At 35.2% G+C, this 13,920-nt stretch overlaps 1 protein-coding gene across 1 annotated transcript in view; it reads left to right on the top strand.

Annotated features, from left to right (window-relative positions):
* The window catches only part of Cwc25 (CWC25 spliceosome associated protein homolog), a 34,582-nt gene extending 20,662 nt beyond the window's left edge, over positions 1–13,920 (top strand). Inside the window, exons 5-7 of the mRNA XM_081760380.1 lie at positions 1,202–1,543; positions 10,611–10,921; positions 13,265–13,920. Coding sequence (XP_081616506.1) covers positions 1,202–1,543; positions 10,611–10,921; positions 13,265–13,379 — 768 coding nt within the window. The 3' untranslated portion in view covers positions 13,380–13,920. The remainder of the gene's footprint in view (positions 1–1,201; positions 1,544–10,610; positions 10,922–13,264) is intronic.

Consider the following 13,920-nt stretch of genomic DNA (forward strand, 5'->3'; position numbering starts at 1 on the left):
ACTTATATGGTATATATAAAAGACAATAAGAAGCATTATTATCAAGTGTGCTAATGCGGCACAGGTATTCTCCGGAGTGAAGAAGTAAGAAGTGGAGTAGTGGTCTCTAATAAATTTTAATAACCCCGAACATTTTTCTCTACAATTGGAGGATACTGATAAAAATGGGTAGTTCTACAAACAGGATAATTTCTTTCTGAAAAAAACACGCATGGTAAAGAAGATAAGAGATCATTGAAACGCAGCGTCGGTACGTTGTTTTAACATTCGGATGCTTCATGAGTACAATTTTAACTTTAATTATTAATATGCATCCTATTATGTCATTAAGTAATGTATAGTTGCAAGCTATTGACAGTCAGCAAGTCCATTCTTGAAACATTCCAGTACAGCAATTGGAGAGCAACTCACAATGTTAATAGTTTCGAAGTTACTGCCAGTCCTAGCTTGATATCCTATCATCATGCCCTTCTGAATATCGGTTAGGTTGCTTCCTTTGTCCTTTACGATCACGTTTGCGCTGTGAAACAGTGGTTCTGTGTTGCATCTTTTACATGTATACTGTCGACTTCCACACTTGTCTTTTCTGACTGACGTGTTTGGGTGAATTCTATGTGAATTGTGAAATGATTGCATTATTCTGACATAACTGTTAATATCTTTTTAAGTATCACCTAAAATTTCTTTATAAGGCGATTTAAGAATAAAGAATTCAATATAGCTGACAAACATCAGTCGGGTAGTTTGGGGGCCGCGGTGGCTCAGTGGTAGAGTGTTCACCTTTGGTGGTTGGGTCCCTGGTTTGATCCCAGCTCGCGCCAACGAACTTTGAGGTGGACAAACATCGTGTGCGTGGGTTTTCTCGGGGTTCTCCCGTTTCCTCCCACTTTCTTCATTCCACCATTTATTTCATTTCTCATCATCATCGTCTCCTTTAGCCTAACCGGCATAAACATGGGACGTAAAACTTGAAAATTTCATTTCAGTCTGTTGGTTTATGCTTCTTTTTCTTCTATTTTTCTAAGCTACGCGTCAACTGCTAGTCATGTCGATTGGAAAGATTCTGCTTAATATTTTCGGTGATGTGTATCTTTAAATAATCCTGTAATCAAAACCGATTAAGCGAAGCCGAAAGTATGGCTAGGAAAGTTGTTTTTGTACAGAATCCCAGTAACATTGTTGTTTTCCTTCTTACTTTTAGTTGAAAGAAGAGAAGAGACGGAAAGAGAAGAAGAAAAACAAGAAGCATAAGAAGAAGAAGAAGCAAAAGAAGAGTAAATATCACTCAAGCGGGAGCGACAGTGAGACTAGTGATAGTGATAATGTGACTGATAAAGACCTCGATAAGTTACTCGCAGCCAAGTATAGCAAATTAAAAGAGAAACTTAACAAAAATGATATTGTAGACTTAAAGAAAAAAGTGCAAGCGTCAGATAGTGAAGATGAGAAGCATAGTGGGAAATCTCATAAAAGACGGAAAAGAACTCACAGTGACTCTAGTGATGAAGGTGGTAAACATTACCGGAAGCCGTACGGGTTAGTGGTAAGTTTGATCAAAAAGATCTGTTTGCAGCATGTGTATAGTTATCTTAAAAACTAACCAGGGCTCCTCTTTTAAGAATTCTTTATGCATACTCATTGGTAATCAAATGATACTTAAAGGAGGTCCGTATTTCTTTAATTAAGTTTTCCGCTGACCGTGAAGATTTCTAAGAGAATAGTAGTTTCTTTAAAAAAAACAGAAATAAAAAATAAATCATAAGTTTGATTAAAATTATAAGTTGCGTATTAGAAGGTAAGTAGTGTCTCTTTGAAGTAACTTTCCCAACAGAAGGTCTCAGATCAAAATTACCCACTGTCATGAAGACCAAGTTTTAATAGGCATTAGACAAGTAATAATGTGGCCTGGTTTCCAATATTAGGTGTCTTTGGCCTACCTGTCTAAATGTTTGATAAGAATAGTCGTGGATGCTTTCTTTTTTTCTTTGAGTTTCTGGGTAAAATAGTGAAATGTGTGTGAGATAGAGATAAAATCCAAAACGGTAGAAGTTAGTGATATAACATCTTCGTGATTTTTAGTTTGTTTGTTTTCTAACATCCAAATTTTTGAAACAATTCTGTTTCATCATCAGAGACAGACATATTAAAACTGAGAATACAACTCTTGAGAAGGAAGAAAAGATGTACATGATGGTGCTGAAATTTAACACATGAACCATATATTGTAAAGTTCTTTTGTTCTGGTAGAAGGTAGAGCAATTACACACGGAAATCGTTTTCTTCCACTACCAATTTTACCACGAAACTTCCAGGTATAAGACAGTATTGATACGACTTCACTAAATACGTATAAAAAGTTCTCTAATGAGTAGGATAAGTAGGTGTTCCAAGACCAGGTGGCCAAGGGAAGTATCCCTCATAACTATGTGAGTTGGGGTAAGATTTTCAGTGCTCCGCTACAAGAACAGAGAGGTTAGAGTCCCTCTGAGTTCCACTGCAAACGAAACGCGGAAAAGAAAACCATGAAGCCCCACTGCAGGCTAGGTGATTTTGTACTAAGGCTTTCTCAAAACTCCGCTACAAGCTATGAGAAGTTAGACTTCCCAACAGAGCGCCACTGCATGCTAAGTGAGAAAGGAAGGCCTTAGAGCTCCACTGCAAGCTAAGGGAGGGGACTTGACAAGCCAAGGACTGGCTGACTGTCCGTTGCGAAGATCCTCTGAATTTTATAGCTGCTTCATTGTAGCGGTGGCGATGGTGCTCTTCTTCAGTACGTGATGAGTGATGGCGCTGGTGGTCTGTCATCTGCATCTCACAGTGGCTTGTAGTAAATGCACGTGGTATTGTTTGTAAATATGAGCACATGTTAATGTTTACAAATAGAACCATGTGCGAAATGCTTCCACCACGTGATCATAATCAATGTATGAGAAAAGCATGTAATATGTTAGTAGCTTTGCTTTCTCCTCCTCCTGCTATACGATTTTCAGTGAAAAAGAAGAATATAGAAGCAAAATAAGCAGATAATTGCTACTGGAACGTAAAAACTTATTTTAACCCTTTTAATTCCAAATTATTTTTGTTTCAAAATTTCTTAGTTCCTTCTAAACTTATTGATTCTGACCTCATGTAATATATTTTGAGAATTTTAGTATTGTTGATTTTAGTTAATCATCCCTTTCAGCTGCGAGGCTATATGAGACGTGGGCCTACCGCTTAACGTGGAATCCGAACCACATGAGCTTTCGCGAGGAATGGAACCCGGGTCTCCCATGCCAAAGGAACATACGCTAACTGTTTAGCCACAACAGAGCTCAAGAGGATTTTAGTAGTAGCATATGGACTGGTAGCATGTCCTTACTGTAAAAAACGAAATAAATCCACAACAAATAATCCACAGACAAAAATTGATAAAAATAAATCGTTCCCATTTGGGAACAGTGAGATTAAAAGGGTTAAAATTATAATAAAAAGTACTAACCTTGTAGTATTTCTATGGCAACCAGAATTTCCCAAATACAGGTAGTCGATATTTCGAACAAACTTACTGATTATTCTTCATCAGGACCAGGATGCAGCGAGCTGTTTACATGAGATGATACTAAACTCTAGTGAAAATGAGGTGCTTGTAGAACTACGAGATACTAATATGTAGTTGCAATTAAAAAAAAAAAAAAAAAAAAAAACACTATAATTAGATTCGTAAAGACACTTATTTCACATTATTATTATTCTGTTTAGACTGGAAAGTGTAACCTTGTTAAAACTGTATATTCATTCAGAATAATAATTATAATAATAATAAATGTGTAATAAGTTATGTAAAATGGATATTCAATATAGAGCCATTATTTTAACAGCTGTTAGGAAATATGTCCCAACAAATGCTAAAAACAAAATTCTTCTTAATAAAAATTGATATATGTTTTGCTTTTGCAACCGCAAATCTGAGTTACTGAAAACCTGTTAACTTATAATTCAGAAGATATGTTCGTCTTTGTATACATGAGAACCCTGTTGCTGTTACTAGTTGGAACTAATTTCTCATAATCGAAAATATACAGAAGAATTCGTATGAAACAACTTCTAAACTGCAAACGCAAATAAAATCGTGTAAAAAGTAGGTTAATCTTTATTCACAGCAAATTATATATGGGCATTTTGAAAGAAAAAGAAAGTTTGCAATGAATTTCTAGTGATAACTGATACAAGTTAATTTACAGTTTCGTTAATAGTTGACGTTATAATCAGTTTTCAATAGTTACGTAATTCTCAGATTTTAAATAAAATAAATTTCATATTTTCATACAAGGTTGTGCTCAGGTGTTTACACACACAGTGTATGAAATATTAAATTGTTATTTCCTGTCCATGCAATGTTAATATACATATAAAATCAAAAGTAGGACAAAACCTTGCATGCTTTCTACATAAATCATAACATACATCACTACTTTACTCTGATGTTGGCCTCTACATAAATATAAATTTCTTGTACTATTCATATGCTACAAGTCACATTTCACTACTTATAATTAAACACAGATATCATTAAACCACAATATAACCATCTTTTCTGGGCCACTAAGCATGTATCTGTACCAAAATCAAAAAAGAAAATAGTCAACTCTTAATATTTGTGGAAATTTTTTTGTAAACACCAGCAAAGAACAATTTTAAATAACATAAAAGTAGAGGGCGCGGTGGCTCAGTGATAGAGCGTTCACCTCTGGTGCTTGGTGTCCCTGGTTCGATTCCAGGTCGCGCCGTGTGGACTTTGTGGTGGACAAACACCGTGCTCGTGGATTTTCTTGGGGTTCTCCCGTTTCCTTCCACTATTTCATTCATTTCTCGTCATCATCGTGTCCTTTAGCCTAACCGGCATAACCGTGGGACGTAAAAGTATCCGTTCATTTTGAACATAAAAGTATCCATTAACCTGTACTTGTTGCATTTATATTTATCTGCTGTGACTATATGTTGAATAATAAATTTATACTACGGAATAAAACTGGTTTGAAGAATTTTGTCAATACTATAAATTTGAGGTAGGTCATTGGATGGAAAAAACAATTACATTTTTATTCACCAAGACCCTTTCATTCTGCCAAAGTATTAATAATTTCGATGTGTAGTAAAATGTGCAATGCTTGTAAATGTTATGCAATGCTGGAGGAAAAAAGGGACTAAAATAAAACTAGCCACAAATCATATTCATTACCTTTTCTATGCTCTTCAAACTGAATTTCTGCCTAGTAAAAATAATTTGAACTGCACTATTAAAACCTCCAAAACCTTATATTTAGTTTTACCTTAATTTTAAAGAAACAAACAAACAAACAAACAAACAAACAAACAAACAAAAGTTTCAGCCTATCGTATGCTACTGACCAAGATTTACGGATCAGCAACCGTATGAAACAAATTATGTCACTGATTTTTTTTCAGTTGTTTTATTTGGTAGATTTTCTTCCACAATTTCAGTTCAGTTCAGTTCTTCCTTTTGGACTTTTAGTAATTAGACTTTAGATATATAATATAGCTACTTCTGCTACAACATCAAATTGCTAAATAAAACTGGAACGGACATTCCATACGATCGACTGCATTTAAAACTACCATCGATGTACACTCATGTCCAAAATTATTGTCGCATGTCTATAACTGTCTTCTTCTAAGAATATAATTTGATAATGATTTTGCAGAGTACTATTAGTACTGATACTTTGTGTATAATCGGGAAATGTATATATGTGGTACATTTCATAGGAAATGAATTATAAATACGAAAATTAGAATGAGTAAAACAAAATGTTGCTAAGTGGACAAGAACATTTTATTTTCGTTTTATTGTTCGTATTTACTGCTCTTTTGACATGAAATTTGCCACATACATATATTTGCCGATTGTATGCATACTAACATTGTGAAAAATACTGGGCAAATTCGCTATCAAATTATGTTCCTACAACAACATATTTATAGATATGCGACAATAATTTTGGACATGAGTGTACCTAGTCTCAATCCCAGACGTTCAGCAAATCAGAAGTTCAGACACATGTTTCCATGGCAACGTTACTTAAACATATGGAAAAATATGCATGTACAAGATTATAAGTATAATCCGCTTAATTTTAATAGTCATCCACGTGTGAGTGAATAATTTTGAATATATTTATCACAGTTAAAGAAATCGAATATTTAATACGATCATACTAAAATAATATAAGTTCACAGAATTTATAAGAATTTTCCTAAATATATGCATTGCAATGGGTGACAAACTTGATTATTAATATCACTACGTCTACATATAAGCTAGAGTATAATTAACTAATTGATGTAAACGAAAACTTGAAAAAATCAAATAAATATTATTAATATATGAAAAATAAAATGAAATCTTTAAATTTTACGTCCCACGGTTATGCCGGTTAGGCTAAAGGAGACGGTGATGATGAGAAATGAATGAAATGGTGGAATAAAGAAAGTGGGAGGAAACTGGAGAGCCCCGAGAAAACCGATGAGCACGGTGTTTGTCCACCACAAATTCCACACAACGCGAGCTGGGATCGAACCAGGAACCCTAAGCACCGGAGGTAAACGCTCTACCACTGAGCCACCGAGCCTATTAATATACGAAATTTACAACAAAATGCAAATTATTATATAAAACAAATTAACACTTAGGAAAAACTGGAATTGAGATTCTATAAAAGTGCACTTTACTTGGTCAATAATTCGTTAATTTTTAGTGTCTGTATTCACATTTATTACAGTCGATCAATTTTGTTCAGAAGATATTAATATGAAATGTATATACTTGAACAGTTTTCCAAATACATATTTTGTCCAAATAGGGGAATTTAATGATTATATTTATCGATAAATTTATTTCAGAAGCTATTAATGTAAAATAGATATAAATGAAAATCGAATCTCATAGTGTGTTTTAAGATGGCTTCACATTGACTTCGATACTGTGTTTGAGTTGATTGATAAATACTGCTCTAACCTTACCAAAGAAGAATTGATGAGTTTTAATGCTCATAAATACAGACATTAAAAAATTAACGAGTTATTCATCAGGTAAAGTGTACTTTCCAGTCTTAAGAAGAAAAATTGAAATTTGAGATAAGTGTCTAAGACTCTCACTATAGTAAGGTTTTGACTATTGCAACTACGTATTGGTGTCTATAATTCTGCTCGAAATATTGTCTTTTATTGGAAGATTAATAATTTTGATTTTAATTATATAATGAGACTTCACTTGGGCATTTCACAAGACAAAATAGAGTGGAGAAACATGTTAAGAAGACGATGAAGATAATAATTAGGGCCCGGATTTTTGTGCTAAAAAACTGTAAAATATTTATTTTTTATGTGCTGAAAAATGAAAAAAAATTGCTAAAAATTAAATAATATTTAAGGAAAAGTATGGGAGAACGCACAATATAAGAAAAATCAATACTGGTACTCACCAATAGTTCCTATTCATCAGATGTCGAATTCCATAGACATTGAAGTGAATAATGCCTTTTCCAAATCGTCCATCGTAAAGCCATGCATATTGTCACGGAAAAATGCCTTATATTGAGAAAAGGAACGTTCTACATGAGACGATGTTAACCTAGCGAATTTCAAAAGGGGCATATCACGAATATTCACACCATCAGCTTCACTTGTGTTTTGGCCTTCCAATACTTCAGATATTATACACGGGGTTTTATAGTCAATGTTTTTCTCAAACAAATCCTTAAATTCTTTCTCTTACGATTTCAGTTTTCCAAGCAGATAGAACATTCAGCTTTTCTTTCAACGCACTGTACTTCTTTACACGAAGTACTCAATAAATCTTCCGTAGAGTCCAGTTTCTTTATATAGAGTGAGTCAAGAAACCGATATTGGCAGATATGAAAGTCAAGTCACATTTCAAGGCACTATCACTTACTAAGAGGATGAAACATCGTCTGGGTTTAGTTTAGCTACTACAGATAAAAATGCTTCAAAATGATCCGCATAATATAGTACTGCGTTAAGCCAAGTATCCCATCGTGTGATTACGGGTGTTAGAGGAAGTGAAAGATCGGGATTTGTTTCTTTGAAAAGTTCAATTCTAGTTTGCGATTGTATGAAAATTTCTTCCCATTTGACACTTACTTGTCCACTTTAGGATAAAGGGTTAAGATTTTTTCACACAATCTATGTAGGGGGTGTACGACACACGTCACTTCAATTATGGTAGGATAGCATACGGAAAGAGCTTTACCAGCTTTCCTCATATAAGGAGCACCATCAGTCAGAAAAGGCAAAACATTGTCATAGTATTTCACACCATTCGGCCATAAAATGTGCAGATTCATCGAACAGCCTGGCGGTTGTCACGTGATTCGTAACTGAAATTTCTTCAAAGGCTAGCAGTGCTGTGCCTACGATTACTTCCCCTTCATCTATGATCACTCGTCTTCCCTTCAGTTTTGACTTCAAAGTACACCTTTAGAAGCTTTTTGTTTGGAACAAGTTACCCAACGCAGATAAGCGGAATTTATGACGACGCTGTTTCTACAGGTGGGAAATTGCTTGTAAATACGATGGATAGATTTATGTAGCCTATGCACCAAGGCTAGCTCCACCATGCAACGGAAACTTCGCAAAATGGCAATGCAAGAAAATCCGCCAACACAAAGGTGTATGGCTAATCGTCTTGACGTGTCTTTGGGGACTGTGAGCCTGACGTTACGCCATCAACTCAAGCTGGAAAAAGTCATGAAAGCTCGCGGCCATCTTCTCACGGATGCCCAGCAAAAAGAACGAAGTGTAACGCCCGGAAGCTGTACGAACGGCATCTGGCAAAACAAAGGTGGATGTAGACCTACGTCGTAACGCTCGATGAAGCATGGATTTACCTTTCCGACTGCGGCAAACCGAGAGCCATCATGTACCGAGAGAAAGGTGCCAAGAACTTCACGCGGCCGATCTACGAGCATGAGATTCCAACAATGTACGAAAATGACTCCACTCTGGTGCGCATTCACATGGACAAGACCTCATCACTTACCTCACGATCGTCCCTCGCATTCTACAGGGAGATGGAGGAGGCAAGTGGTATACAGTTGATACCTTTCAATGAGGTACCTGTTAAATTTCCAAATGCAAGTCCTATGGATTATTGTGGATTTGGATTGCTGAAACGGGCTTTGAAAAAACGGCGTGTGACAACTGTGAAAGGACTTGGAAAAGCTGTGCAAAGGGAATGGGACAAGATTCCCCTCCCAGTTCTTCAGAGAAGCCTATTACAGTGGAAAGTACGCTGTCGGGCTATTGTTAGGAACCCAGGGAAACACATCGAGCACTTACGGACCTGGTGCCGTGGATTCTTCTAAATTTTTAGGTAAGTCGAAATTGACCAAATGTAGACTGAACAACCTCTGTATATAGTGATAATCATATTTACTTCGCTGGTGGTTGCAACTACACTATCATCGCAGATTTCACGTTTCAGGTTTTCACTAGGGTATGTAATTGCCTCTCTTACGTTCAAAATATGTAACTGAAAATGGTGAAGTTCTAGTGAAGTACACTAGAACGGATAGGGATGTACCGGGAACATTGAATATATTACATATTCTACTTGCTATCTAAACATATAAAATCATAAAGTGAAAAACACGGAAGAATCATAATTATCCCAATTAATCGGATATGAAATGGGATCTACTGTGTACAAGTAGGATCCGAATTACTATTCGGGATTTTATTCGAGACTTATTGTCTCTGTCATCGATTAAACCCAACACTTTGAAAAAAAAAGAAAAGAAAAGAAAAAAAACGCACTTGGTGCTTCGCGACGAAGGGACACTGTAGACACACAGCTCACGTACAAAATAGATATATTGGCACTTCATTGAGATAATTTTGTGAACAATTTTCCCTCGTAGGGTACCTACTAAAAATAAATAAATAAAAATCTCTGGGTGCTTGTCATAGGCGTCTTCTTGAAATGGCGTGTAAAAGAAGTATATGACGCAAAAAGCACTAAAGGATGAATAATTTACAAAATAAAAACCTTACAATTTTTCAGTATACGGCGTACGATATACCATTGTGTCTAATTGGAGGGTATATTTCGATAGAAATATACGAATAATATGTACAACAGACAGCAAAATTTGATTTACATTCTGCGAAAACTATACTGTCTACTGTAAAGAACCAATTTAAATTAAAAAGTAGTCCACAAATAATTGTCGTTACACAATCATTGCTTAAACTAACAGCATATTATAGACTTTAATGAATATACTAATAAATGTATGTGCTTCTTTAAAAATCATTGAATATTAATTGATTTTTTCTTCCAGAATGTGGTCTGTCATATTTTACTGAATACTTTCAACTTCCGTATTGATATATTGAAAAAAAAATATTTACACAGCTACAGGCTGTGTAAAAATCATTAAATCTTATAAATGTGTTACAAACAGAAAAGTTTTGTACAAAGTGCATAGGATTCAAATTTTTGGTGTAAAATTAATCAATCACAATGATATATTTAAAATGCATAACAATACTGTCTTACTTACTACCAACATTTGTCTTTCTTACAGAAAACCGAAGGCTCAAAATATATGAGGCAAGATTTCAGGGAATCGCGTGCATCTCCTGGTCGAAGAAGATCAAAATCTCGATCCCCGTCACCTGTGAGACGAAAGCCACCGTTTGGAAAGCCGGAGAGAGCTGAGAAGTGGGTAAAGCCGAAGCAGGAGAAGCTCAGTGAAGAGGAAATGGAACGTCGTCGTCAAGAAATGATGAGTAACGCTGTTGAAAGGGATCACGAGCGAAAGCAAAATATAGCCAAATACAAGGAGGAAGACTCCAGAGAAGACAAAGGAAAGAAATACTCTAGAGATTTCCTCAGGTTAGTTTTGTTCTCCTCCGGTTAGTGTAACAATATTTTCTTTTCTGTTTTGTATAGGATTTGATGTACGCGAATGAAGTGTGTACTCTACGAGAAAAACGTAGACACAAAGAACTCTCTCGTGCTATATGATTAGCGCACGTTGGAGACCCAGATTCGACTCCCGGAGGAAGCTCTTGTGGTTCGGATTTCATATTAAGCTGTAGGTTCACGTCTCACGTAGCGTCGGTGCTCAAAGCAGGGTTCCCACAGAGCTGGAAAATCAGGGAAACTTGAAAAGTTCTTTGATGTGAGGGAAATTATTGGAAAGTTCTTTAAGGTCAAGGAAACAAAGTAGTCATTCTCGATAATGAAGGCAACTTTGAATAATAAGTTTATTTGGTATTTAGTGAACACAATACAGCAATCTAGAATAATAGGAAACAGATGTACAAGTTATATCAAGGTGTGTTATGTCATGATTCGTGGTTAAATTCTTAACGCTGAAATCAGTTGAGCTACAGCATCTTGAATCCCCTAATGTAGACATAGTCTCAGGTCTCTGACCTTCTGAACTGAGATACATACTTGTTTTTAACCGACTTAAAAAAAAAAAAAAGACCCGTTTATACATACGGTATGTGTTATGCGTATGTTCAAACATATGTCTTCTACTGATCTTAAAGGGTTTTGTTTGTTTAATGGAGTATTCTTTTTCTGATTGTTCCACATAAATTTCATGAAGATCTAACCATAGTCTTCTGAGCTAGATCATGAAACTTCACAATGGTTGACAATGTTCATATCATAATTGTGTATATGATCACGCATAATTTCGACATAGGTGCACCAGTTTTGTTGATTTATTTTTGTTTGAAAAAGAATGTTCTCGCGTTAGTTTCCGAAAAATTTCATTAGTAAGTGGTAATAATCCTTGAAGCTGTCCGGGGAAAATCATTAAAACTCAGGAAAAAAGTTAATGAAACGTTAAATTCCAATCCAGTTCTACTAATCAACCTAGATACAGAAAAAAAAAAAAAAAACAAAAAACAGGTTATATAGTGATAAATGTACAACTTCTAATAGAAAGACCGGTTTAAGATGCATGAGTTTTAAATTAAGGATCGTATCTGATGACAATATAAGAAGTTAAAGTGCATTGACATACGTACCTAAGGGAATATCTGTTTTATGAAAGCGTAACTTATTTATTTGATAATAAGCAGACACTAATTGTAAGCTGGAAAAGTGTACTAGAAACTTATTAGTGAAGTATATAAAGTATAAGAAATAAAACTATTCGCTTTCTATGTAAATAAATTTAATTTTCTTGCTGTGAATACTTAAAATAACGGTATTTGCTAAGTCCAGACGTGAGCGATATACAATTTGGATTTCTTTTTTAATAAAAACTAATTAAAATCCACTACAATAAGAGGAAAATCTAATTAACTTGGCAACATTGAGTCCTCGACTGTTCAGTATTTCAGTGTGACTCCTCTCCCCACTCACACATTAACTTACAAAAAATAACATGACGCAGCCATCTAAGGATTTGGGGAAGGTCAGGGACCGCTGTTTTCCTTCCCCAAATCTTTCTGAGTTTTTGTCATTCTGTGATATATTTTATAGCAGTTGGTATTTAAAATATTCTTCAATAATAGGTGGGAAAATAAGTATCCCCCTAAAGAAGTCGTAAAGCAATGGGGACAAACAAGACATCGGTTTAATGCATACGTCATTTGGTGACGTACGATTAGCATCCTGTAGCTTGCACTATCGCAGTGCTATCAGAAAGTTCGGCTGGTAAATATAAAGGTTGGACCAGTCAATGTTGTGCTGTATTGTCAGACATTGACAAGACTAATGTGTGCTATTCGCAGAAAGCGGCCTGATCTCGCTTTGGACGACAACACAAGACCACACCCGGCGGCGGCAACACAAAACCACCTTGCTACCCTCGGTTGCGAGCGTCTTGCAGACCCGTCGTACAGTGTGAATCCCGTGTGCAGCGACTTCCATCTCTTTCTATCATTGAAGAAAGCTCTCATCGGAAGACACTTTCGAACCAGTGATAAGGTGAAGATAGCTGTAAAAGAGTTTTTTCCGTATGCAGAACACTTTTTTTTCTTTTTTTCCCAAGAGGATTGTAAAGCAATATGATAAATGCATCAGCATCCTTGTTTCTTCTGTGGAAAAATATAGTAAACTATACTCTATTTTGAGGTATATTATTTGTCTTGATAATTCATTGTCAATTGATGTGTGTGTAAAATAGAAATTTACTTGTTACTTTCCAAAAGATAATTCTAGCAGTGCTATTATATCAGTATTTATCAATTTTCATTCTTCTTTTTTTTACAGACATCAGTTGTCGTACGCCATGTCCCAAGAATCCCTTGAAGGAAGAATAAAATCCAAGATCAACAACATCCAGCGATCTAGTTTTGCCATGGATAAGAATTTTGCCAAAAGATGAAATGTTTTCCATGACAGCTATCAAAGAATATTACAATCAGTACAAATCAGGAAATGTACAGTCGTTTTCTACTGTAATATTCAAGTTTGCTTAATGTAACATAGTTTAACGATAATACCTGTATATATTTTAATATTTAAAACATAAATAATATTGATTTTTAATAGTCCCTTATACGAGTTTTTGTTTTTATATACATATTTAGGAAAATTTAGAATTAAATGAAGTCTTTAGAACACTGTGATGAGAACATATCGCTGCAGTAGGTCAGTTCTAGGAAATTGTATCTAAAGATCGAGAAATTGAGTTTTGAATACATTTGGATTTTCAGTTTAAATCAGTGGGGATATTTTTCCCCCTATTATTAACTAGACCGTTATCGTAATGCAGAAGTCATCGGTTCGAAATAAAATTGTAATTAATCTGGTAAATTGTATCTACTGTAACACAAAATTGAACTTAAAATGACCTCTGGAGGTCGTCATACAAACTAAAGCCAAGTAAAAACAGAGAAGAAAATTAAATTTGTTGAAAAAGAAAA

This window comes from Thermobia domestica, chromosome 1, assembly GCF_964235325.1.
Source record: "Thermobia domestica chromosome 1, izTheDome1.hap1.1, whole genome shotgun sequence".
Classification (NCBI taxonomy): Eukaryota; Metazoa; Arthropoda; class Insecta; order Zygentoma; family Lepismatidae; genus Thermobia; species Thermobia domestica.